The 25,866-nt window shown below is 56.0% G+C and overlaps 2 protein-coding genes across 2 annotated transcripts in view; one reads left to right on the forward strand and one right to left on the reverse strand.

Annotated features, from left to right (window-relative positions):
• Nucleotides 1–911: 911 nt before the first annotated feature.
• On the forward strand, nucleotides 912–18,111 carry LOC103189824 (cytochrome P450 4F22; the record flags this gene model as incomplete). The annotated part of the gene is given in 12 exon segments (XM_042344705.1): nucleotides 912–1,128; nucleotides 2,393–2,537; nucleotides 7,841–7,894; nucleotides 9,195–9,322; nucleotides 9,674–9,795; nucleotides 10,710–10,977; nucleotides 12,362–12,428; nucleotides 12,931–13,060; nucleotides 13,510–13,643; nucleotides 14,649–14,713; nucleotides 15,240–15,322; nucleotides 17,880–18,111. Coding segments are annotated over 12 exon segments (1,623 nt in total). The 3' UTR covers nucleotides 18,091–18,111.
• A 4,914-nt stretch (nucleotides 18,112–23,025) lies between these two features.
• pnpla6 (patatin-like phospholipase domain containing 6) overlaps nucleotides 23,026–25,866 on the reverse strand; it is a 45,468-nt gene continuing 42,627 nt past the window's right edge. The window contains exons 30-32 of the mRNA XM_042344620.1: nucleotides 24,968–25,055; nucleotides 24,517–24,638; nucleotides 23,026–23,154 (exon numbers count right to left, since the gene is read on the reverse strand). Coding sequence (XP_042200554.1) covers nucleotides 23,080–23,154; nucleotides 24,517–24,638; nucleotides 24,968–25,055 — 285 coding nt within the window. The 3' untranslated portion in view covers nucleotides 23,026–23,079. The remainder of the gene's footprint in view (nucleotides 23,155–24,516; nucleotides 24,639–24,967; nucleotides 25,056–25,866) is intronic.

The following is a 25,866-nucleotide window of genomic DNA, read 5'->3' on the forward strand; positions in this document are numbered from 1 at the left end:
AGTAACTAGGAACCCGGCTGTTAGTCGGTTGGCAGATCGCGTTCCAGGGGGTAATAACCCCTTTTAACAAAATAATAATTTGGTCACTCAGTCCACGGCTGTTTGTGGGACGCAGTTGGCTGCTGCGTTTCGCCCACAAAACGTGCAGTCAATTCACTTTACAGTATTTCTCATGAAGAATGAGGAGAGGCGATATGATCTGATGGTACAATCTGAAAGGGGGTGAAGGAACAGAGAGACCGGGGGGTTCATATAAGTCCATCTTTGAAGGTGACCGGACGGGGAGATAAAGCTGTTAAAATAACATATGGGATACTGGGCTTTATAAATAGGGGCAAAGAATACACTGGTTAGGCCTCAGCTCGAGATTGTGTTCAGTTCTGGGCCCCACACGTTAGGAAGGATCTCAAGGCATTGGAGAGGATACAAAGGAGATTGACCAGAATTGTACCAGGAATGAGGGACTTCAGTTATCAGGAGAGATAGAGAAGCCGGATTATTCTCCTCGGAGCACAGAAAGTTAAGAGGAGACTTAATAGAAGTTTTCAAAATTATTTTGGGGGATTCGATAGGGTGAACGAGGATTGATCAGGGCTATGGGGAGAGCGGGGGGAGTGGGGTTGATCAGGGCTATGGGGAGAGAGCGGGGGGAGTGGAGTTGATCTGGAAGCTCTTTTCAAAGAGTCGACACAGACACGATGGGCCGAATGGCCTCCTTCTGTGCTGTATAATTCTATGATCTCCACACACCCACACACACACAAACACATACACACACGTGTGTATTGACTGTATATTTTATGGCGCTGTCATCAAATGTAAGTCTTATTATTATGATTATTAAATTGTTGTAGCTGTCTGTGTAGTTGTAGTGATTCCCATTGTGCCTGTGGTCGTCTCTCTCTGGACAGGATGGTTTGGGATGAGTTGGTGCGAGCTGTGGGTCTGGATCACTCCACGGGTAGGGCCTACCTGCTGGGCGCCACACTGGTCCTGGCACTCACTGTGGTGGGCAGCGCCATCCTCCGGTTCCTCTGCATGGTCCACGGCTTCTGGGTCAACACGAAGAGGCTGAGGTGCTTCCAGGGACCACCGCCCCGCAACTGGCTGATGGGACACCTGGGACTGGTAGGAGCTTCACTTCACTCGGACTGATCTCCGGTCCCTGGTTAGGGCAACCTGGCCACCGCTGTGTATCTTGCCCCGTCCCTCCCTCCCCACCTCCCTCCCGCCCCTCCCCACCTCCCTCCCTCCCTCCCTCCCTCCCCCTCCCTCCCCACTGTCAAATCCCCCCCTAAAGACCTTCCTTTTTGATCGTGCTTACGGTCACCTCCCCGTCTCCTTCTCCCCGTCTCCCTCCCTCCCTCTCCCCCGGCTCGGGGTCAGACTCCACCATGTGAAGGGCGCTGTGTAAATACAAGTTGTTGTTATATGTGTATGTAGATGTGTGCGGGTGGGGGGATGGTACGTGTGGGTGGTGGGGGGGGGGGGCGGGTGTGCCCGTGTATGTGTATGCGTGTGTATGTGCATGAGTGAGTGTATGTGTGTGTGTTTGGGTGCGTGTGTGTTTGGGTGCGTGTGTGTGAGACCTCCCTGGTTTGGTTGACGCTCTATTGGGCCTCGAAGCAAGTCGGGACTTCACATCGGGACTTGATCTGTCAGTCCGGGTTGACCCCCCCCCCCCCCACCCAGTGCAGTGCTGATGGGTGTTTGTGCTCAACACTGTATTGTCAGAGATGCAGTGACGCATCAAGACAGTAAACCTCACTCCCCGTCCGTGCCCCGGTCAGGTGGACATTAAAGATCTCGCGGGGCAGCCAAATAGGCTGCTGCATCCGCCTACAAGAGAACACTGGTGATTTGCAGATCCGTTTTGAGAGGATAAGGTGCTATGAAACACACGCTTTTCTCCTCGCTCTTTAACACGCATTGATTGCAGGTCCTCGCCAGGCTCCACCGGCTCCCTCTCACAGAACGGATCGATTTCCAGACCCTCGAACTCGTCTGCAAAGCCCTTCACGCCCCGGCACCTCCCTACCCCTCCGACCCTGCTTCCTCCCCCCCCCCCCCCCCCCCCCCACCATCTTCTGCCTCCGCTCGGCTGGCTCTGACCTCCCTCTGCCTCGCGCTGCGCCCACCCCTCCCCACCACCGCTTTACGGGTTCACTGGTATAAATGCAAGATGGAAAGGTGTGCCCGTGCTGGAAAAGACCTTGGCTTCTTCTGGCTTGGCTCCAAGCTCTTGCGTTCAACACAAAGTGCTGAAATCCTGCCACAACGTCCCGGATATGCTTTGCTGCGCTGGGTTTGTGCTTTGGCACTACTGTTCTCTCCGCCGCTGTGTCGCGTCTAACCCTGAGCTTCTTTGTGTTTTCTGTTGCTTTGGCCGCAGATCAACCCAGATGAGGAAGGCCTGAGATTCATAGCGCAGTTGGTCTCACAGTTCCACTTTACTATGAAGACTTGGTTGGGGCCCTTCATCCCCTTAATCTCACTGTTCCACCCCGATTACCTTAAACCAGTGCTCCTCGCATCAGGTACTGAATGGTCGTCAGGTGATGTTGACCGTTAAGAAGCAGAACCAAATAGAGTCCCGTAGAGTTGGTGGTCAGAACAAGCAGAGAGGACCGGGGTTCGATTCCCGGGCGGGTCGGGGTGAAACCTTAGGCAAGTTTCCTTACTCCACACACATGCCTCTGTTTACCTGGCAGTTAGTAGGAACCCGGCTGTTAGTCGATTGGCAAATCGCTTTCCCTTCAAATAAATAATAATTTGGTCACTCAATCCACGACTGTTTGTGGGACGCTGCTGTACGCAATTGGCTGCCGCGTTTCACCAGCAAAAACACCTTACGGTAGGTATATGCTGTGAAGCGCTTTGGGACGTCTCGTCGACGTGATAAGACGCTGCATCAAATGCGAGGATTATTATTATTATTATTATCAATTAGCAATGTTCTGCCAATTAATCTACCGATCTCTCAGTTCCTCGGTTTCCTGTAGCGTCACAGACCCTGTGACGAGGTGCATATCACCCACACACGGCAGAGTACAGAGGCCACTCTCCACACTCTGTTCTTTGTAGTTCGAGCAACACATCTGCTTATCTCGTGCCCAATGTTCCCAGAAATTGATCCTAGCAGAGATACTGATCAGATATGCGATCAGCCGGCCTATTTGCATTGTCAGGTCAGTCTGGCTCAGTCGATAGAGCCCTCACCTCTGAGTCAGAAGGTTGTGGGTTCAAGCCCCCACGTCAGGACTTGTAGGGAATGGGGAGGGGTGGAAGAGATGACACAAGGCACGGTCAAAGTTGGACCTGGAAGGAGATGAGGGAAGAGGTGAAGGGATGGAGTTCCACAGAGCGGGGGCAGAAATGCTGAAGGCCTGGTGGGCAAGGCTGGGTGGGGGGGGGGGGTTCGTGAAGCGGGCCATTTGCCCACCGAGCGGTGTGGGGGGGGGGGGGGGGTGGGTAAGATTTAAGAAAGTCTCTGAGGTAAAGCGTTGGGATTTAGAAGTGAGGAAGAGGATTTTGAACTCAGTCCTCTGGGAGCCGGAGAGCCGGTGTAGCTGAGCGAGGGTGAGGGCGTGGGTGGGGCGGGTGGGGCGTGTGTGTGTGTGAGAGAAGCTCATGGTGCCTGGTGCGAGAGATAATAATCCAGAAACACGAGTCATTCACCTCCTTGGCTGTTTGTGGGACATCGCCGCGTGCCAATTGGCGGCTGCGTTCGTGTGGCAAAACGCACAGTCACCAGCCTTATCGGGAAGCCGGTGCGAAGCGCTTTGAGGTGGTTTCGACGCGATAGATGTCTTATCGGAGGCAGCGTCTCGGTAGCCTGGCTCGCTGACGTACGACCAGGATGTGGGTCAAGCGTCTGTGAAGATAAAGAGTCGGAGGACCAACTGAGAGAGGAAATTGCACAAAACCTAAAGACTTCTCCCTGACGGCAATTGCACGTCGACGCGCGCAGCTCTCGACTAAACGAAACATTGGGCAAGTTTCTTTACTCCGCGCACGCACACAAACCCACCCACCCACACACACACACACACACACACACTACCCGCCCGCCCGCCCACCGCGAGCCCGGTTGGTTGGTCCGTTGGCTGCCGCGTTTGGCCCACAAAATACACAGTCCGCTCACTTTGCAGCGCATTCCGTGAAGCGCTTAACACGTCCCGAAGACGCGATAAGGCTCGGTGTTAACTTCGAGGATTGGTATTATTAGTGGTGGTAACTGGAACTGGACATAGGGATGTAGTGTTGAGAAGGGTATTAGAGGGGACGGGGAAAGAGCAGGAGGTTAGGATGGTTGGGTGGTTGGACCAACACGACAGATAGAGTCTGAATGGCCTCCTAATGGGTCCGTTTCTGTGGTTCTTCTTGTATTGTAGTCCTGGTAGACCTTGAGTTTTTGGGTTGGGTGCAAGAAAATGGCCGGCCTTGTGGAGTTAACCTAATAGCCCACAGTCCACACTGTGTTTACAATGCAAGAGGAGGCCATACACTTCTTCCCCCCCCCACCCCACCCACGGGTGCTCTCTCTCTACTCTAACCCCAATCGCTGCCCTCTCTCTCTCTCCCCCCCCATCGTGTCTGTGCTGATGCTCGCTTCCCCCCCCCCCCCCTCCCCACTGGAGCTCTCTACTCTACTCTAACCCCATTCAATGTGCTGGAAAGATCCCCTACTTGTTGCAAGGTGGGAGCCCTGTAGGGTATGGATTAGAGCACTCGTGTCGTAAACAAGAGGACCTGGGTTCGATTCCCGGTCAGCGCCAACCCTGAGGCAAGTTTCCTTACTCCACACACACACACACACGTCTCTGTTTACCTAACGGTGCGTAGGAACCCGGTTGTTAGTCCATTGGCGGATCGCTTTCCGGGGGGGTAATGAGCCCTTAAAAAAACACAGGAATAATGATAATTTGGTCCTCTAATCCACGGCTGTTTGTGGGAGGCAATTGGCTGCATTTCGCCCACAAAATATACAGTCAATTCGCTTTACGGCGATACCCGCAAAGCGCTTTGAGACGTTTTCAACGACGTGATAAGGCGCTGTATCAAACGCGAGGATTATTCTTACTGTCATTTAAGTATAAATTGTTCAGAAATCCCGGTGAGAAACGCTGCTTTGTGATTCCTCCCCGTTCCCAGTTTACGATTGGAATACTCAAACTTTGTGAAGCTTTCTGATCGTAAACTGGGAATGGGGATAAATGTGGATTAAGTCTGAGCTGAGCTCCAGTCGAACCCGAGTTTGATTTGCATGTTCTAACCCCCATTCCTTTCTCTCCCTCCCTCTCTCTCTGTATCTCTCTATCTGCTCTCTCTCTCTCTGTGTATGTCTCTCTCTGTCTCTCTCTCTCTGTCTCTCTCTATGTGTCTCTCTCTCTCTCTCTCTCCCTCCTTTTCCCTCTCCCTTTCTTCCATTAGATTTGCAGCTCAGAGGAGGGTCTAACAATGGTCAATGGCATTGTCGAGCGCTACGTACACTGCTGTCTCACGTGGTTTGGACCCATCTACCCGATAGTGAGGCTGTTTCACCCAGATTACATCAAATGTGTCCTGCTGGCATCAGGTAGAGAGAGGCGTGAGGGGAGCCCCCCCCACCCTTCTTGCTACTGTTTTTGGTTTCATCTCATGGATTCCCGACCCGGGTTCGATTCCCGGCCATGTCGGGGCAAGTTTCCTTACTCCACACGCACACGCACGCACTCACGCACTCACGCACGCACGCGCCTGTATTTACCGATCAGCAAGTAGGGACCCGCTTGATAGTCGATTGGCGGATCGCTTTCCGAAAGGGTAATAAACTCATCCCAATAAGTAAATAGATAAATAACATCGGTCACTCAATCCACGACTGTTTGTGGGGACGCTGTGCTGTGCGCAATTGGCTGCCGCGTTCGTCCCGCAACATACGCCGCCCCCCCATTGCAATGTATTCTGCGAAGCGCTTTTGAGACCTGACATTTAGGAAGGAAGAGATCAGATGGGTTGAAAGTTGACGTCACTCGCGAGTGATCGTTCAGACAGCTGTCTGTCTCACTCGTGGCCTGGGGCTGGGGTGGGGGGGGGGGGAGAGGGGAGGGAAGAGGGTCGGGGTTGGTGGGTGGGAAGCGTTCTCGCGCCCAGTGCCCAGTGTTATCAGACTTCCAGGAAGTGGGGGGTTTGCATACAGGACATTCACGTAGCAAACTTCCTCTTGGGTCAGCGTGTGTTCATTGCACATCCTCGCCACCCTCTGTGTGTGAAGAAATGTTTCCTGATTTCACAGCCAACCTGCCTCGGCATTAATTTTACCATCGTCGCCCTTGTTTTGACACTAACCGGGGGGGGGGAGAGGGAGAGAGAGAGAGCGAGAGAGAGATTGACCATTCCCTTAACAGTTCAAGACATGCCCCAAGACAGTAAAACACGAGCACAAGGGCTTTGGAGTTGCAATACAATACAAAATATAAAACTGTGTTTGTATAGCGCCTTTCGCGTCGGGCGTACGTCCCAAGACCCTGAAGTGCCAAAGGGGTTGTTAGATGTTTGGATGGATCGCTTTCCGGGGTGGGGTGGGGAGGGGGGGGGGGAAATAATCCCTTCAATCAAAAAGTGTGGTCGCTCAATCCATGACTGTTTGTGGGAGACTCAGCTGCCATGTTTCGCCAACAACAACAACAACAACAACTTGGATTTACAAAGCGCCCTCCACGTCGGATGGAGTCTCGGAGCGCTTCACAGTAACGGATCCCGGGGCCGTGCCCGGGGGGAGGGGGGTGGGCGAAGGTGACCAAAGGCGCGGTCGAAAAGAAAGGTCTTCAGCCGAGACCTGAAAATAGGAAGAGAGGGCCGAGGCGAAGGGAGTGAGGAAGGGAGTTCCAGAGCCTCGGAGCACAGTGGCTGAAGGCACGGCCCCCGAGGGTGGAGCGGAGGACTCGGGGGATGAGGAGGAGACCAGACCCGGAGGAACGAAGGCAACGGGTACTGTGCTGGGGAGAGAGGAGGTCAGAGAGGTCGGGGGTTGCAGAGGGATTTGAATACGAGAGCGAGGATCTTGTAATCGATCCTCTCTGGGACAGGCGGTCAGTGCAGTCTGGCCAGGACTGGGGGGGTAAGCGGGGACACACAGTCACTACACTTTACAGTCTATTCTGTGAAGCGCTTCGAGGTCACAGATTCAAAATGGTCTCCAAGAGAAGCCGAGGGCAGGTGAGAAGAAATGCTCTCACCTGGGGAGTGGGATTGACATTAACGGCTCTAATCAAAGAGCCGGCACGGACTCGCTGGGACGAATGGCCTCTCTTTGACGCTACGATGACATTCTCGAAAGACGTGATAAGGCGCTGTGACAAATCCAAGGATTATTACCGTTGTCGTTGTTGTTGTTGTTGCTGCTGCTGCGGCGACAGGTTTGGCCCTGTCTGGGTGGGGCCTGGCTGGGAAGCGGGTGGGGCCTGGCTGGGAAGCGGGTGGGGCCTGGCTGGGAAGCGGGTGGGGCCTGGCTGGGAAGCGGGTGGGGCCTGGCTGGGAAGCGGGTGGGGCCTGGCTGGGAAGCGGGTGGGGCCTGGCTGGGAAGCGGGTGGGGCCTGGCTGGGAAGCGGGTGGGGCCTGGCTGGGAAGCGGGTGGGGCCTGGCTGGGAAGCGGGTGGGGCCTGGCTGGGAAGCGGGTGGGCCTGGGTGGGAAGCGGGTGGGGCCTGGCTGGGAAGCAGGTGGGGCCTGGCTGGGAAGCGGGTGGGGCCTGGCTGGGAAGCGGGTGGGGCCTGGTTGGGAAGCGGGTGGGGCCTGGTTGGGATGGAGCGTTAGCGGATGGTGTGGGGGAACTTTGCTCATCGTTGGCCTCTGTTGCAGCTCCCGTCGCCCTCAAAGACGAGCTTTTCTATGGGTTCCTGAGGCCGTGGTTAGGTGAGAAGTTTATACGTTTTTATGTCCCTTTCTCCAGCCCGAAGGTGGGGTGTGCGTTAGACGCGCAGCAAAGGGTTGGCGTCAGACGCGCAGCAAAGGGTTGGCGTTGGACGCGCAGCAAAGGGTTGGCGTTGGACGCGCAGCAAAGGGTTGGCGTTGGACGCGCAGCAAAGGGTTGGCGTTGGACGCGCAGCAAAGGGTTGGCGTCAGACGCGCAGCAAAGGGTTGGCGTTGGACGCGCAGCAAAGGGTTGGCGTCGGACGCGCAGCAAAGGGTTGGCGTCGGACGCGCAGCAAAGGGTTGGCGTCGGACGCGCAGCAGGTTGCGTCGGACGCGCAGCAAAGGGTTGGCGTCGGACGCGCAGCAAAGGGTTGGCGTCGGACGCGCAGCAAAGGGTTGGCGTTGGACGCGCAGCAAAGGGTTGGCGTCGGACGCGCAGCAAAGGGTTGGCGTCGGACGCGCAGCAAAGGGTTGGCGTCGGACGCGCAGCAAAGGGTTGGCGTGGGACGCGCAGCAAAGGGTTGGCGTTGGACGCGCAGCAAAGGGTTGGGGTTGGACGCGCAGGTTGGAGACGCGCAGCAAAGGGTTGGCGTCGGACAAAGGTTGGCGGCGCAGCAAAGGTTGGCATTCGACGCGCAGCAAAGGGTTGGCGTCGGACCCGCAGCAGTTGGCGTCGGACGCGCAGCAAAGGGTTGGCGTCGGACGCGCAGCAAAGGGTTGGCGTTGGACGCGCAGCAAAGAGTTGGCGTTGGACGCGCAGCAAAGGGTTGGCGTCGGACGCGCAGCAAAGGGTTGGCGTTGGACGCGCAGCAAAGAGTTGGCGTTGGACGCGCAGCAAAGGGTTGGCGTTGGACGCGCAGCAAAGAGTTGGCGTTGGACGCGCAGCAAAGAGTTGGCGTTGGACGCGCAGCAAAGGGTTGGCGTTAGATACACAGTAAAGTTTTGGCGTTAGATACAGAGTAAAACAACAATAAAACATTTCTCCCCATAGCCCTGATCAACCCCACTCCCCCCGCGCTCTCCCCATAGCCCCGATCAGCCCCACTCCCCCCGCGCTCTCCCCCATAGCCCTGATCAACCCCACTCCCCCCGCGCTCTCCCCCATAGCCCTGATCAACCCCACTCCCCCCGCGCTCTCCCCCATAGCCCTGATCAACCCCACTCCCCCCGCGCTCTCTCCCCATAGCCCCGATCAGCCCCACTCCCCCCGCTCTCTCCCCCATAGCCCTGCAAGCTTGTCCTCCCTTGTGAAGAAGAACTTGTGAAGAAAGTTGTTGAGGTGTTGAACGTTTCGCTGCAGGTGAGGGTCTGCTGATCAGCAGTGGGGAACGTTGGTCCCGACACCGTCGTCTCCTCACCCCGGCCTTTCACTTCAACATCCTCAAACCCTACGTCAAGACCTTCAGCACGTCAACTAATGTATTGCATGTGAGTCTGTGCCCCGAACAACAACAACGACACCTTCCAACAACGACAACAACACCACCTTCCAACAACACCACATTCCAACAGCACCTTCCAACAACAACACCTTCCAACAACAACACCTTCCAACAACACCACCACCACCACCTTCCAACAACAACAACAACTTCCAACAACACGTTACATTGGGGGAGCGAGCCCCAGCACAGACACGATGGGCGGGGTGGGGTGGGGGGAAGAGAGAGAGAGAGAGAGAGAGAGAGCGAGAGCGAGCGCAGGGGAAAGGGATTAGAGTAGAGAGAGCTCCAGCGGGGGAGCGAGGTGCGGACTGATGCCGTGACTATTGCGTTGCAGGAGAAATGGCGGCGTCTGCTAACAGAGGGGGCAACGAGCCTGGAGATGTTTGAACACGTCAGCCTGATGACTCTGGACAGTTTGTTGAAGTGCACCTTCAGCTTCGAGAGCAACTGCCAGCAGTGAGCGTCGGGCGGAGAACAGAGAGAGAGGGGGTGGGGCGGGTCAGGGTGGGGCCGGGTGGTGGGTTTAGAGGCAGGGCCAGGGGGAGGCGGGGCCTGGAGTGGGCTCTGGGGCTGGGGTCAGGGTGGTGGGCGTAGGGGTGGGTACTGGAAGGGTTAGGGGGCGGGGTTAAGACGGGAGGCTCAGGGGCGGGGGCCTGGGTGGGTTCGAGGGCGGAGTCCGTGGGCCGTTTGGGGTGCGGAGTCAGGGGTGGGATCTGGGGTGTGGTCAGGGGCGGAGTTAGAGCAGGGCAGCTCAGGGGCGGGGTCTGAGATAGTGTTAGAGGTGTGTGTGGGGGGTGTGGACAGGTTAGAGGGCGGAGTCTGAGATGGGGTTGGAGGGGGGTGGTGCCAGGGCCGGGGCGGAGTCTGAGATGGGGTTGAGGGGTGGGACCAGGGTAGGAGCCGGGCTCTGAGATGGGGTTGGAGGGTTGGGGGGGCCAGGGCAGGGCGGGGTCTGAGATGGGGTTGGTGGGGGGCAGGTTAGAGGGCGGAATCTGAGATGGGGTTGAGGGGTGGGACCAGGGTAGGAGCCGGGCTCTGAGATGGGGTTTGGGGGGGCAGGTTAGAGGGCGGAGTCTGAGATGGGGTTGGGGGGGGCAGGTTAGAGGGCGGAGTCTGAGATGGGGTTGGAGGGGGGCAGGTTAGAGGGCGGAGTCTGAGATGGGGTTGGAGGGGGGCAGGTTAGAGGGCGGAGTCTGAGATGGGGTTGGAGGGGGGCAGGTTAGAGGGCGGAGTCTGAGATGGGGTTGAGGGGTGGGACCGGGGTAGGGGCCGGGGTCTGAGATGGGGGTGGGGGGGGGTAGGGTCGGGCGGGCGGGGTGGGGGGGATTAACCCTTCGCCCTCCTGCCTTACCGACCTATCGCTCTTCCAGAGAGTCGAGCGAGTACATCGCGGCGATCTACGAGCTGAGCTCCCTGGTGGTGGCCCGCGAGCGCTGTCTGCCCCACCACTTCAACGCCATCTACTGGCTCTCGGCCAACGGCCGCCGCTTCCGCCGGGCGTGCGGGCTGGTCCACGCCTACTCCCTGGGGGTGGTCCAGCGGCGCCGCGAGGCCCTGCCCGAGGCCGACATGCCCGCCTGGCACCAGGCCAAGAGGGGCAAGGTCCTGGACTTCCTCGATATCCTGCTGCTCTCGAAGGTACGTCAACGGCACGGCTGGCGTCCGCCCGAGCGCCGCCGCCTCGCGCCGGGACTGCGCTGGAGCGCCATGCAGAGCCTGGGGGGGCACGAGGGAGGGGGGAGATGACTGCAGGCGCTGGTCGAAGAGGGAGGTCATCAGGCTTGACCTGAAGGTCGGGCGGGGGTGGGGGGGGGGGGGGGGGCGGTGGGGGAAGGAAGGGGTTAAGGCCGAGGGAGGGATAGAGGGAGAATGTTCCATAGTTTTGGGGGAGCGGAGGCCACACGGGACAAGCGGGAGGCCGGAGGCCGGAGGGGGGGGGGGGGGCAGCGGGTGGTGGGGTGGGTGGGGAGTGAGACGGTATGAGGTACTTCGGCCAAACTGTCCCAATATTTTGCACTCGTTGCTGCGCAATAACAACAACGGTCCCTGCGTTTGACCCGGCGCCCGATCACGTCTTCGAGGCATCTCCGAAGTGTAGTGACTGTGTGTTGTGTGAGAGATTGTTGATCCCCTGGCGTGTAAGCGCGGAATGAACCAAATCGCGGCCAGTGGTTAATCCCTTATATTGAGGTTCCCTCTGAACGTCTGGTTTACACGTAGTTTCTGCGCAGCACAGTTTACACACAGCACAGTACAGTTTACACACAGCACAGTACAGTTTACACACAGCACAGCTTACACACAGCACAGCTTACACACAGCACAGTTTACACACAGCACAGTACAGCTTACACACAGCACAGTTTACACACAGCACAGCGCAGCTTACACACAGCACAGCTTACACACAGCACAGCGCAGCTTACACACAGCACAGCTTACACACAGCACAGCTTACACACAGCACAGTTTACACACAGCACAGCTTACACACAGCACAGCACAGCTTACACACAGCACAGCTTACACACAGCACAGTTTACACACAGCACAGCTTACACACAGCATAGCTTACACACAGCACAGCACAGCTTACACACAGCACAGCACGCAGCACACAGCGCAGCTTACACACAGCACAGCTTACACACAGCACAGCTTACACACAGCACAGCTTACACACAGCACAGTTTACACACAGCACATCTTACACACAGCACAGCACAGCTTACACACAGCACACAGCACAGCACGCAACGCAGCACGCCGCACAGCTTACACGCAGCACACAGCATCGCCCGTCGCCCAGCTTACGCACAGTACGCAGGACAGCACACGGTTCACACACAGCACAGCACACAGCTTTCACACAGCAAAGTTGACATGGTTTACCCACAGTATAGCAGGTGGTTTACACACAGCGCGCGGCTCGCACGCAGCTCACACACAGCACAGCACACCGTTTGCACGTGGTGGGAGCTGGGAGGCCGGCCATGGAGCTGATGGAGCGTTCTCCCTGCAGGACGAAGAGGGGAACGGGCTGACGGACGAGGAGATTCAGTCGGAGGCCGACACCTTCATGTTCGAGGGTGAGTCTCGGGGCCCGGATCGCGGGAGACGAAAGCTGAACACGCGCTCTGTTCGTGCCGCAGGAACCGCGGGCAGTTTCCGAAGGCGCGGTCGAAGAGGAAGGTCGTGAGATAATAACAATAATAATCTTGATCCGCTTGATCCGGCGCCTGATCGCGTCGTCAAAGCGCTTCACGGGATACGCTGCAAAGCGGAGCGACCGCGTGTTTTTGCGGCCGAAACGCGGCAGCCGATCGCGCCCGGCGAACGCCCCCGCAAACGGCCCCCTGAAAGCACTCGGAGACGCTACCCCGCGCGAAGGGCGCCCTATAAAGGCAAGTTGTCGTGTATCAAATGCAAGAATTATTATTATTAATGATCATTAATGATTATTACTTATCATGAATTATTATCACTGGTTATTCGTACCTGCTATTAATATTTTGTTGTGATCAATTATTAGTTATTTGTTATTAATTATTATTACGATTGTGAAAGACCCCGTTGTCGTTTCTGCCTCAGGACATGACACCACGGCCAGTGCCATCTCCTGGGCGCTGTACAATCTGGCCAGACATCCCGAGTACCAGGAGAAATGCCGGGAGGAGATTGCGCAGCTGCTGAAGGAGAACGGCAGTGAGGACCTGGAGTGGTGAGCCCTGGAATCTCACGACGCTCCAATGCAGCCCTGGGGTGGGGGGGTGTGGGGGGGTTGTTGCACTGTCGGTGGTAACTGGTTGCCACGTTTCGCCCACAAAAAACTAGAGGAAGAGAGCTCCGGAGTTCGGGGGCGTAGTGGCTGAAAGCCCGGCCGCCGATGGTCGGAACCGATGTGAATTCTGACTCAGTCCTTGCGTTGGATATCGCGCCTCTCGTCCCGTCTTTCGAGGCGTCTCGAAGCGCTTCGCGGGACGAAAGGGTGTAGTGGAGCGACTGTGTGTATTTTTGTGGGCCAAGCGACCCACCCGCGTGTGGCTGCATTATGTGCAGCTGGGGTGGTGCGTGTGGCGGATCGGGTCGGGCATCTTGGTTGTTGGCGGGTGGCGCGTCGGAAGCCGGTTGGGCTAATTCTCTGCCCTGACGTACGTACCTTGTGCCCAGGGACCACCTCTCGCAGATGCCCTTCACCACCATGTGCATCAAGGAGAGTCTACGCTTGCACCCAGCCGTCACCACTGTGGCTCGCTCCTGCACGGAGGACATCCGGCTCCCGGACGGCAGAATCATCCCCAAGGGTGAGTGAGAGATAATAACGGCCATCACAATGATCCTTGCGTTTGATACAGCGCCTTGTCACGTCTTCGAGGCGTCTCCAAGTTGGCCGTGTTTCGTGGGCGAAAGGCGGCAGCCAGTCGCGCACGGCGGCGTCCCACCAACAGCCGCGGATTGACTGACCAAACTATTTATTGTTGTTAGATTTTCTTTGAAGGGATTATTACCCCCAGGAACACAATCCGCCGATCGACTTAACAACCGGTTCCTACTTACTGTTGGGTAAACCGAGGCATTCGCGCGCACGCGCGTGTGCGTGGAGTGAGGAAAGTTGCCCAATATTTTGCCCTGTCCCGCCCGGGAATCGAACCCAGGTGTCTCGCTGGCGAGGCGAGCGCTCTATCCGCTGAGCTAACGGACTCTCCGCCTGGGAGCGAGTCCACAAACTCTGGGGGGAGGCGGGCGCACATTGTGGGGGGGGGAACCACAAGAGAAGTTGTCGTCGTTGATTCAACCCATCGAAGCCTTTCCGCCGGTTGATTAGATCTAAGCAGACCTTTTCCCGGGCGGGTCAGAGCGAAACCCGAGGCGAGTTTCCTTACTCCGCACCGAATATATACACACCGCGAATTCACTTTATCGTATACTCTGTGAAGCGCTTTGAGACGTCTCAATGACGCGATAAGATTACCACGAGCCTTTGCGGGGGGAAAAAAAACGCCTCCTGAATTCACTCCTAAAGAGACCGTGTTGGATACACACTGTGGGGGATGGAGGGGGGGGGGTTTGGGCGGAGGAAATGTGCCTGGAGCGGAATGGTCTCTTATTTGGGAATTATCCGTGCCTACGGTCGGTCACGTTCCCCCCACCACGTCCACCGGGCTCGGCATCGAGCTCCGCCACTGTTAAGCACCTCGAGATGCTGTCCGGTGTGAGAGCAAGTTGTTGTTGTTGTTGTTGTCCCTTGTTCGGGGATTTATTTACTGGGAGTTTTGAGAGACTTCGCCTCCTTTTTCTTTCTGTTGCAGGAAACATCTGTTTAATCAGCATCTACGGAACTCACCATAATCCCACGGTGTGGCCAGAGCCTGAGGTAACCTCTTCCCCCCCCCCACCACCGTTCTACCCCGAGGGGAACAGAGCTGGGAGCTGTCTGCCGGGGGGAGAGGGAGGGGTGGGGGGGCGAGAGGGAGGGGCGAGGGAGGGGTGGGGGGGTGCGAGAGGGAGGGTGGGGGGGCGAGAGGGAGGGTGGGGGGGCGAGAGGAGGGTGGGGGGGCGAGAGGGAGGGGTGGGGGGGCGAGAGGGAGGGTGGGTGGGGGCGAAGAGGGGGAGGGAGGGGGGGAGGGGGCGAGAGGGAGGGGTGGGGGGGGCGAGAGGGAGGGGTGGGGGGGGGGGGGACGAGAGGGAGGGGTGGGGGGGGAGAGAGGGAGGGGTGGGGGGGGCGAGAGGGAGGGGTGGGGGGGACGAGAGGGAGGGGTGGGGGGGATGCGAGAGGGAGGGGTGGGGGGGGGCGAGAGGGAGGGGTGGGGGGGGGGACGAGAGGGAGGGGTGGGGGGGGGGCGAGAGGGAGGGGTGGACGACTGGCTCAGGGAGTGACGGGGGGAGCGTTGCTGTTACAGGTTTATAACCCCGATCGCTTCAGCCCCGAGAACTCCGAGACCCGCTCCTCTCACGCCTTCGTTCCCTTTTCCACGGGGCCCAGGTACGTGTCTCGCCCACTCGTCCAGTCTGCGGTTCAGCAACGGTTAACCTTCGACTCTCTCCCTCTGTCCCTCCACCTTACCCCCCCCCACCCCCCCCCCCTTCCCCATCTCCAGGTCGTGCCTGAAAACCTTCCCGTTCGACCGATGGGTGGGTGGGTGGGGGGAGGGTTTGAGGAGGCCTTAAGTGCGGTCAAAAAGGAAGGTTCTCAAACGGGACTTGAAAAGGGGGATAGAGGGGGTGAGGCGGAGGGTTTGAGGGAGAGCGATAACTACTTACTATTCCCGGCTTCTCTATCTCCTGATAACTGAAGTCCCTCATTCCTGGTACAATTCTGGTCAATCTCCTTTGTATCCTCTCCAATGCCTTGAGATCCTTCCTAACGTGTGGGGCCCAGAACTGAACACAGTCTCGAGCTGAGCCCCAACCAGTGTATTCTTTGCCCCTATTTATAAAGCCCAGTATCCCATATGTTATTTTAACAGCTTTATCTCCCTGTTCGGCCACCTTCAAGGATTTACTTATATGAACCTCCAGGTCTCTCTGTTCCTTCACCCCCTTTAAGATTGTACCATCACCTTATATCGCCTCTCCTCATTCTTCCTCTCAAAATACATCACTTCACATTTCTCCACATTAAACTTCATCTGTCACTTCTCGGCCCATGTTACCAGTCTGTCTATGTCCCCTTGTGGTCTGATACTGTCCTCCTCACTGTTTACTGCTTTTCCAGCTTAGTATCATCTGCAAATTGTCCTCTCTATACCCAAGTCCGAGTCATTTATACAGATCAAAAACAGCAGTGGGTCTTCATCAAAAAACTCTTATCAGGTTTGTTGGACATGATTTGCCTTCAACAAATCCACGTTGGATATCCTTTATTAACCCATATTTTTCTAAGTGAAAATTTATTTTGTCCCGGATTACAGTCTCTAGGAGTTTCCCCAGTACTGACGTTGGGCCGACTGCCCTGTCGTTCCCGGGTTTATCCTTCTGCCCCCTTGTGTACAGGGGAGTCACGTTTGCAACCCTCCAGTCCTCTGGCACCAGCCCTGGGTCCAAGGAGGGCACATTTCCACCCTGACTTCCCTCAGTAGCCTAGGATGTATCCCATCTGGACCCTCGGATGTTACATCCTCATTCCCTCCTCCCCTCGAAATTAGTTTGAACCCTTCCCCACAGCTCGTTAACCTCCCTGCGAGGGCACTGGTCCCAGCCTTGTTTAGTTGGGAGTAATCCGGAGATCACCATACCCGAGGTCCTGCTCTTCAGCTTGTTCCCTCGCTTCTGATACTCTCCCTGTAGGAAATCAGCTTTTTTTCCCCCCTTTACGTCATGGATTCCAATGTAGACCACGACCTCAGGATGTTCCCCTTTCCCGTGTGGAATGTTTTGCCCCTTTTCCTTGATGTCTTCAACCCTGGCACCAGGGAGGCAACATACCACGTGAGAGTCACGTCTTTGATGGCAGAAACGCCTATCTGCTCCTTTCACTGTTGTGTCCCCAATGACAATTGCATTGACACTCTTCCCTGTGTCCCGCTGTGCATCCATTTTCATTTGACTCCTCTCCCCAGAGATGTCATGATCCTGACTGGTGTTCAGTACAGAGAACCGGTTTGTGATGGTTTCCTACCATGCCAGGTGGTCACCCACTCACTCTCCTTCTGAACCCTCTGTGGCTGCGTTGAATTCCCACTCTCACCAAATTCCTCAACAGAATTCTCGCTCTGTTCCACTTCACTCAGTTCCCTCCTCACGCTGCTGGGCTCTCTGATCGAGTGAGGGCTCTCGCGATCCTCCCCTTTATAAAGGCCTCTGACACAACCAGTTTCAACGGGTCAGCAAATAATTACTGATTAACTAATCCCTAACACTTGGCCTGTGACTAACTATCCATTTGACTTGTTCACCTGCTTTGCTTCAAAAGTTCTCTCTGGCTCAAGAAACAATTCCCTCTCTTTTGCTGAAAGTAAGTGTTTTCTCTTGGTCTCTAGTTCTTTCTGGCTCAAGAATTCCCACTCTCACCAAATTCCTTAACAGAATTCTCACCCTGTTCCACATCACTCAGTTTCCTCCTCACGCTGCTGGGCTCTCTGCTCGCTCAGGGTGGGAGGGGGCGAAACATCTGGTTGGTAACCGTGTAGCTTAACATCCATTGTGGAGCCCTGTGTAGCTCAGTGGTTAGAGCACTCGCTTCGCAAGCGAGAGACCTGGGTTCGATTCCCGGGCGGGTCAGGGTGAAACCATAGGCAAGTTTCCCTACTTCACGCCTGTTTGCCCAGCAGTAAGTAGTAACTGGTTGTTAGTCGATTGCCGGGTTGCTTTTCTGGGGGTAATAATTCCTTCCCCCAAAAATACCAATTCGGTCACTCAATCCATGACTGTTTGTGGGGTCGCTGCTGTGCGCAATTGGCTGCCGTGTTTCGCCCACAAAATACACGGACAATTCACTTTGCAGTGCACTCTGTTAAACTCTTTGAGACGTCCTGAAGATGGGATCAGGGGCTGTATCAAATGCCAGGATTATTATTATTCTGTTAATTTTCTCCCATCAGGAACTGCATCGGGCAGAACTTTGCCATGGCGGAGCTGAAGGTTGCCGTGGCCCTGACCCTCCACCGCTTCCGGTTGAAGCTGGAGCCGACGGCAGTTGTGCGCAGGAAGCCGGAGCTCATACTGAGGACCGAGCGAGGGATCTGGCTGCAACTGGAACCTCTGGGAGCGCGGGCGAGCGCAGAGCGGGAGCCGGAACCCAGCGTGGAATAAAACCAAGGCTTTTTACGTCCAGATCTGTCTGATTGTTCGAATCATTAACAACATCCTCGAGACGTATCCTTCGCAGGATACACTGCAAAGCGCGGTGACTTAACAAATGGGTTTCTATTGACTGTTAGGTAAATAGAGGGGTGTGTATGTGTGTGTGCGTGTGGAGTAAGGAAGTTTGTCTCAGGTTTTGCCCCGCCCCAGGTCCTCTCGCTCGCGAGGGAGTGCTCTAACCAAAGCTGCAGAGCTCCATATAACCATAACCTGTAAGCAAACGTAAGGGAGCCATTTTGAAGCAGAACAAGTGCCTTAAAGTGGTGAGGAAGTGTTCACCTCTAAAATAGTCAACACCCAGAAGCATCGTGCGATGTTCTTCTGATGTATACTAATCCCCCGTCCCCTCCGCTCTACCGTTGGTGACCGAGCTTTCAGCCACTACGCCCCGAAACTCTGGAACTCTGTCCCTCAATCCCGCCGCCTTGCCCCCTTCCCTCCCCGCCATCAAATCCTGCCTGAAGAGGTTCCTTGGATGGACCATTCCTTCCATCACCCTCTCGTGATAAGGCGTTGTGTCAAGTGAAAGGATTATATTATTATTAAGGGAGCTGGAGAACAGGAGCTCACAAACTCCCAACAACTTCCGATCCCTCACAATGGTGGGCGCTTTCTCCAGTCTCTTTCATTAGCATTATTGCTTGCTATAATAATAATAATAATCCTTGCATTTGATAGAGCGCCTGATCACGTCTTCGAGATGGTTCAAAGCGCTTCACAGGATACGCTGTGAAGCGAATTGACTATTTTGTGGGCAAAACACAACAGCCAATTGCACGCAGCAGCGTCCCACAAACAGTTGTGGATTGAGTCACCCAAGTTTTTTTAAGGATTTGTTACCCCCGGAAAAGCGATCCACTGATCGACTAACAACTGGGTTCCAACGTACCGAAACTTGCCCAACATTTCACCCTTCCGGGAATCGAACTCAGGTCCTCTCGCTTGCGAGGCGAGTGCTCTGACCGCTGAGCTACGGGACTCCTGAGGGCATGAGATCTCCAGGCAGGAGAGATAGGAACCTGGGATAATCGGACCAGGAGAATAGATCGGATACAAACATAGCAAGTAAAACTGAGAAAAGGCTTAAAGTCAGCAGGTCACGTGGACGGAATTAGAAAGGAGGACTGAAACATCAGGGACATGGCGTCAGGTAGTCTGGTCGGGAAGATGGAAGAGGAGGAGCGTTGTTCTCTTGCAGAAGATACCACCACTCGCTGGTACAAGGAGAAACCACGTGAAGATAGGGAAAAGTGCAGAGAGTGGGAACGAAGTCATGAGAAGAAAGGAGATAGAACACAGACGGCCGGCAAAAAAAAAGGGGCGTAAATTAAAAAAATAGGAGCCGGAACTTAGAAGGATTTGAGCCTCTGAGGAGAGGAAGGGAACGAACCTCTGCGGAGAGGGAGAAGAGAGCGGCTTTTGAGGGAAAGAGGTCGAGGCCGGCTTTCGCCGAAGCGGTCCGCAAAGAGACGACGTACCAAGACGAGCCAGAGACGGTGTTTAACTTTCGCGTCGGTCTTGCCCTTCCTTGGTCACGGTTGTCCTGCCTGCCGGAGAGCATCTCTCCCGCTCGACTAAAACACGCGCCCAACATACGTACAAAGCAGTTGAGAGATTATTTAGGCACATCTCATACGTCACACATTTTTTTTTAATATGTCCAGAATGTTAGCGTCGAGCGCATCTTGTTAAGATAGAGCTTCAGTAGCCGTTTCAGCGCGACGGGTCACGATTAATGCGCCGGGTGTAATTTGACGCTTGCGCTTGTGCTGTTTTATGATTGCTAATAAAAGGTTTTCGTGATGTCCTTGGCGTGGTTTCTGACAAAACGCTTGAACCACTATGTTACACCTCTCAGGACAGACCTGTTCCCTTTGCCATTCAGGCAACGGTCAAGCAGAACAGCGACAACGCCCGACGACCGGCGGCGCAGAGAGAGGAGTGGCGGACGCGCTGAGAGCCCTTCGGCGTAAAGCGCGAGAGAGGAAAAAGACACCGGAATTAAGTGGAGCGTCGGACGAAACTCCAGCGGGTACAGTTCAGTGTCGTCGACATTTATTAACAGTTAGTTGGCTTTGGACAGCATTGCACACGAGACGCTGTACAAAACACAGCAAAATTAATTCCCCAAATAAACGATAAACCAATCTGCCCCCACACCCCCTCCTCTCTCTCTCTCCTCCACAAAAATATTTGGACTGTACAACTCTTCCCCCCTCACCCCCCCCCCCCCCCCCCCCCCAGGCTGACTGTGCCCCTCTCTCTCTTGCTCTCTGCAGTGCCTCTTTAACCCGACATTTGTTCCCATGTGCGGGCGGGCGGGTGGGACGCGCGGAATTCTCAGTTGGGTTTGAGGATCTTAAGCAACAGTGATGGGTTTCCGTGCGTGTCAGACGCCCGGCTGATCACGGCGACGGGTTTCCTTGCGTGTCAGACGCCCGGCTGATCACGGCGACGGGTTTCCTTGCGTGTCAGACGCCCGGCTGATCGCGGCGACGGGTTTCCGTGCGTGTCAGACGCCCGGCTGATCGCGGCGACGGGTTTCCGTGCGTGTCAGACGCCCGGCTGATCACGGCGACGGGTTTCCTTGCGTGCCAGACGCCCGGCTGATCACAGCGACGGGTTTCCATGCGTGTCAGACGCCCGGCTGATCACGGCGACGGGTTTCCGTGCGTGTCAGACGCCCGGCTGGCTAAAAAAGAACAGTTGATGTCGGCTCCGGCAGGCGGTGCGCACCCACGCTCTCCAGTGTCCCTTTGCGTTGCGGAGAAAGTGCTTTCCTGTTGCAAGTGACAACTGTCCTCGTCGTTTCCGTTGGCGAAATAAAATATTTGTGCTGAAATCCCAAGAGAAAGTCTCTTTCGCTTCGATCCATCTTCCCTCTTCCTCCGAGCTGAGTTCCCTTTTGCCAGTGCTGGACTCTTTAACAGCAACAGCTACGTATGTATACCAAGATATTCCCCCAACCCCCCCCCCCCCCCGTCCTAAGCTATTACGGTAAGTCCGATCTGTATAAATTGTGCGATTGCCTAAGTTGTACATCTGCCGAAGCGCCGCTGAATTTCCTACAGCGTATACAGGTTTCGCATTAACTCGTGATTGAAAGAAATTCAGAACGACTCTGCAGACGCACTACTTCAGTGAGCGAGGAGTAAACCTATGGAAAGAGGCTTCGGAGGGAGGGAGGGAAGGAGGGAGGGAGGGAGGGAGACAGACGGTGAAAGCAGAAAGAGTCGTTCGCTTCTAGAACAGAGAGAGACAGATTTCTGCTGGAAAATAATACCTGGGGACGCGGTATATAGTTTGGGACGTGAAATGTGCAAGCGACGGCCCGGATGGTGGAAGGTGAACTGGATGGACCTTGGTCTTTTTGTCCAGCAAATTCTTACGACTCTTAACTCTTATACTTTGCATAAGTCATATCAAATGTCTGGTCCCGACGAACGCAGCTTCTGTGAGGTCTCCAGTGTAGAACGTCAGTGCATCAGAGTTAGATTGGGGACTTGCGCCATGAAGGGAGATACAAACACAGGTATATACAGTATTATATACGCTGTCCCCCCTTCCTCTCCCCCCCCCCCCACCACTCCTGCGGCCCATCGATCTTCGTGTTAACTGTCACAGCAGCTGTCCACACAGCACAGCACAGCACAGTTGGCAGGAAATGTCCGACTGCAGCTGCCTATTACATATTACGCTCTCCCCCATCCCCCCCACCCTCCTCCACCCCCCCCCACACACACACAACCGCGCGCACACCCACCCGCGCACACACACCCGCACGCACACACCCGCGCACGCACACACACCCGCGCACGCACGCACCGCACCCGCACAAATTGAGGAACTTCTTTGGCTCGCATTCAGCCGCGCAGCCACCCGGCACCTGCGCACGATTCACACCAACCGTGCAGTGCCTGCGACTCGGGCGCCGGGGCAGTCGTGCGGCCGGCGGCGTCGGCCGACGACTCAAAAGCAGCCGTGTGCAGCCCTCGCGAATCGCGTTCGTGCAGCGTCTGCCCGCAAACGTCCCGAGCCGCCTCGCAGCCGCTGCAGATAAACTGCAGCGTAGCTGTCGCAAAACCCGGCAGCCAATCGGGCACAGCAGCGTCTCCCTCGCGCACACTAGTCGTGGGTCGAGCGACCGAGTTATTATGATTAGGGTTATTTTTAGGGGCTGGCGGGATTATTACCCCCCCCCCCCCGGAAAAAAGGAAACCTGCCTGAGGTTTGCGCTAACCCGCTCGGGAATCGAAGCCGGGTTCTCTCGCCTGCGCTCTAACCCCTGAGCTGCAGGACTCGGCAGTGAAAAATGTCCCACGCGCAGCAATCATCTCTCCCGTTCCCTCTGGCTGGGGCTGGGTGGGGGGGGGGGCAGCTCAGCACTTAACGAGCACATCCTGAGCCAGGAGAACGCCTCACACCCCCCACCCCTCCCACGACTGGGACTGTGTACGCAGCCTCACTCCGTCAGCCCGAAACTAAGGGGTGTGAGTGGAGAAGTCATCACCGGTTTTCTTTTCTGCGGTTTAAAAAAGGTTGGTTTTGCTATTTCCCTTTTTCGTGCAACTCTCTCCCCCCCTTTCTCCCATGTTGCTGACGTGGGCCAAGGGCTGTGTGTGTGTGTGTGTGTGTGTTTGTGGGGGGGGGGAATGTGTGCGTGTAGGGGGGGCTATTTATGTATATGTGTGTGTGTCTGTGTGTGTGTGGGGGGGGGTATTCATGTGTCTGTGTGTGTGCGGAGGGGTATTCATGTGTCTGTGTGTGTGTGTGGGGGTATTCATGTGTGTGTGTGTGTCTGTGTGGGGGTATTCATGTGTGTGTGTGTCTGTGTGGGGTATTTATGTGTATGTGTGTGTGGGGTATTCATGTGTGTGTGTGTGGGGTATTCATGTGTGTGTGTGGGGTATTCATCATGTGTGTGTGGCGGGGGGTGGTTTATGTGTCGGACTGGGAGAGCGATTCCTCCGAGGCCTTCAGAGATGTCCGCTTCCTGACGTTTCTCTCTTCTTCCTGCGGGGGCACGAGATCCAGGGTCACATTTTGATGCAAAACAACCATAGGCTCTGACAACAACAACAACACTGACTGCCTGCATTGATGGGGCCCCTTCACCACACCGCAGCTCACAGTTGCCACACTCAGAATAATAATAGCCCTCGCATTTGATACAGCGCCTTAACACGTCGTCCAGACATCTCAAAGCCCTTCACGGGATACGCTGTAAAGCGTAGTGACTGTGTATTTTGTGGGCAAGGCGCGGCAGCCAATTGCCTTGATGTGGAGGGTGTCCACCAATCCTGGTTACAAAACAGCGATGTGATACGAGACAACGGGGGCACTAAAACAGGTTGTCAGAGACGCGGTTTGTCTCCTCATTGAGTCCCATCAGCGTTACACAACGTGTGGCACCAAACATGGCGACCGATCATTGTCTGCCTGAAAATGATGGCGCCCTCGCTCGCTCCCTCCCTCCCTCCCTCCCTCCCTCACTCACACTCACTCACTCACACACACACTCACTCACACACATACACGCACACTCACTCACTCACACACACACACACGCGCACACACACTCGCTCACACACTCACTCCCTCACTCACACACGCACACACACACTCACTCACACACTCACACGCACTCACTCACTCCCTCACACGCACTCACTCACTCACACACACTCACTCACTTACACACACACACTGATCCTCTGGACATCTAAATGCAGTTAATTAAACACTTGTACTGAACACAATGCAATCGCTTCTAAACATAATGATCATCGTTCTGCCACATGTTTCAGCTGTTGGTCAGCGCGCGGGGGGGAAAACACAAAGTGGGGGGGGTAACGGGATATGGGGGATTGTGGTAGAGAGAGGCTGCGGGAGAGAAGATGGAGAGACGTTGAGGGAGAGGTCAAAGCAGCAGAAAACATTCATCTCACGTCGGGAGGTCGTCCCAAGGCGCTGGACAGTCAGGGATTTGGACCCGAGCCGGGGGTTGGGATCGGGGGGGCGGGGTGGAGGGCAGGGAGGGTAGAGGTAGGAGGGTGACCGAAGGCGCAGTCGAAGAGGAGAGTCTTTGAGACTTGCCTTGAAGAAGGTGAGAGAGGGAGGGAGGGAGGGAAAGAAAGAGGGATGGAGTTCCATAGGGTGGGGGCAGAGGCTGAAAGCCCGACGGCCGATGGTGGGGTGGGCCTGGCGGGGGACATGGAGCAGGTTGAGCGGAGGGAACGGACAGGTTGATATGGAGTTAGCAGGTCACAGAGGTAGGGAGGAGCGAGGCCGTGGGGAGCTGAAGGTGAGGCAGTCCAGTCCAGTCCAGTAGGAGGTGCTGCGTTTGGGGGGGAAACGGTTGGTTCAGTGGCTCACGGGTTCGAAGACGGGATCCTGGTTCCACTCGGCCCCCTCTGGCTCCTGACCCTCCTCCTCCTCCCCCCTCATGGCATCCATGGCTTCATCCTCGTATTCTGTCAGGTAATCTGACTCTTCAGCTGCGGGGGCAAGACACGGGGAGGTCAGTGAGAGAGGGGCTGGCGAGAGGAGGTAACACACACACACACATGGACACACACACCCAAACACACACCACACAAGCACACAGACATACACGCACCCAAATACAGACACATACACCCAAACACAACACAGACACAAACATAGACACACACCCAAACACATACACCATACACACATACACAGACACGCAAACACACACACACACACAACCACACCTACACACATAGACACACACACACACACGCACATAGATCCTCCCCACTGTTTCCCCTCTACCCCCTCTGACAACTCCTTCCAGACTCACCATCTGTTAAGTGGTAGCTCTTGGGGGGATCGATGCGGGAGACGATCTCGGCGAGGTCTGTGAAAGCTGCGTTGCCCCCCAGACTGGCCTGTGGGGGGTGTGGGGGGGGGGATGTGGAAGGGGGAGAAAGGGAGAGAGACATCAGAGAAGCCGGGAGCATAGGGAACCGCAGCAAGGCTGGGCAGATCCCTCAATGGGAACAACCACATCAACAACAACTTGCATTTATATAGTTGTCCCTGAGGCTGGGCAGCGTCCCAGAGCGCTCGAAAGGAAAGGGGACATTGCGCACCTCGATTCCCTTTGCCGCATAGTCTGTGAAGCGCTTTGAGACGACGGGAAGACGTGTTAAAGCGCGATATCAAATGCGAGGATTATTATTATGGTTATTATTAAGGGACGTGTGCCAGGGCTGCGGACGGGAAGCTGGGGGCAATGGTCTCTGCCCGTTTCACGCTGAGCTGTGTTGCACGCAGGGAAGCTCGCAAGGGGTTCCTGATACCCACCGTCCACCTCGTGAGGCTCAAAACTCGTCGGATGTCGAATTACCAATCCACCAACCCACCATCGAACCCACTCACCATCGAACCCACCCACCATCGAACCCACCCGCCATCGAACCCACCCACCATCGAACCCACCCGCCATCGAACCCACCCACCATCGAACCCACCCACCATCGAACCCACCCCCATCGAACCCACCCACCATCGAACCCACCCACCATCGAACCCACCACCATCGAAACCACCCACCATCGAACCCACCCACCATCGAACCCACCCACCATCGAACCCACCCACCATCGAACCCACCCACCATCGAACCCACCCACCATCGAACCCACTCACCATCGAACCCACTCACCATCGAACTCACTCACCATCGAACCCACCCAC

This window comes from Callorhinchus milii, unplaced genomic scaffold (genome assembly GCF_018977255.1).
Source record: "Callorhinchus milii isolate IMCB2004 unplaced genomic scaffold, IMCB_Cmil_1.0 Scaffold29, whole genome shotgun sequence".
Classification (NCBI taxonomy): domain Eukaryota; kingdom Metazoa; phylum Chordata; class Chondrichthyes; order Chimaeriformes; family Callorhinchidae; genus Callorhinchus; species Callorhinchus milii.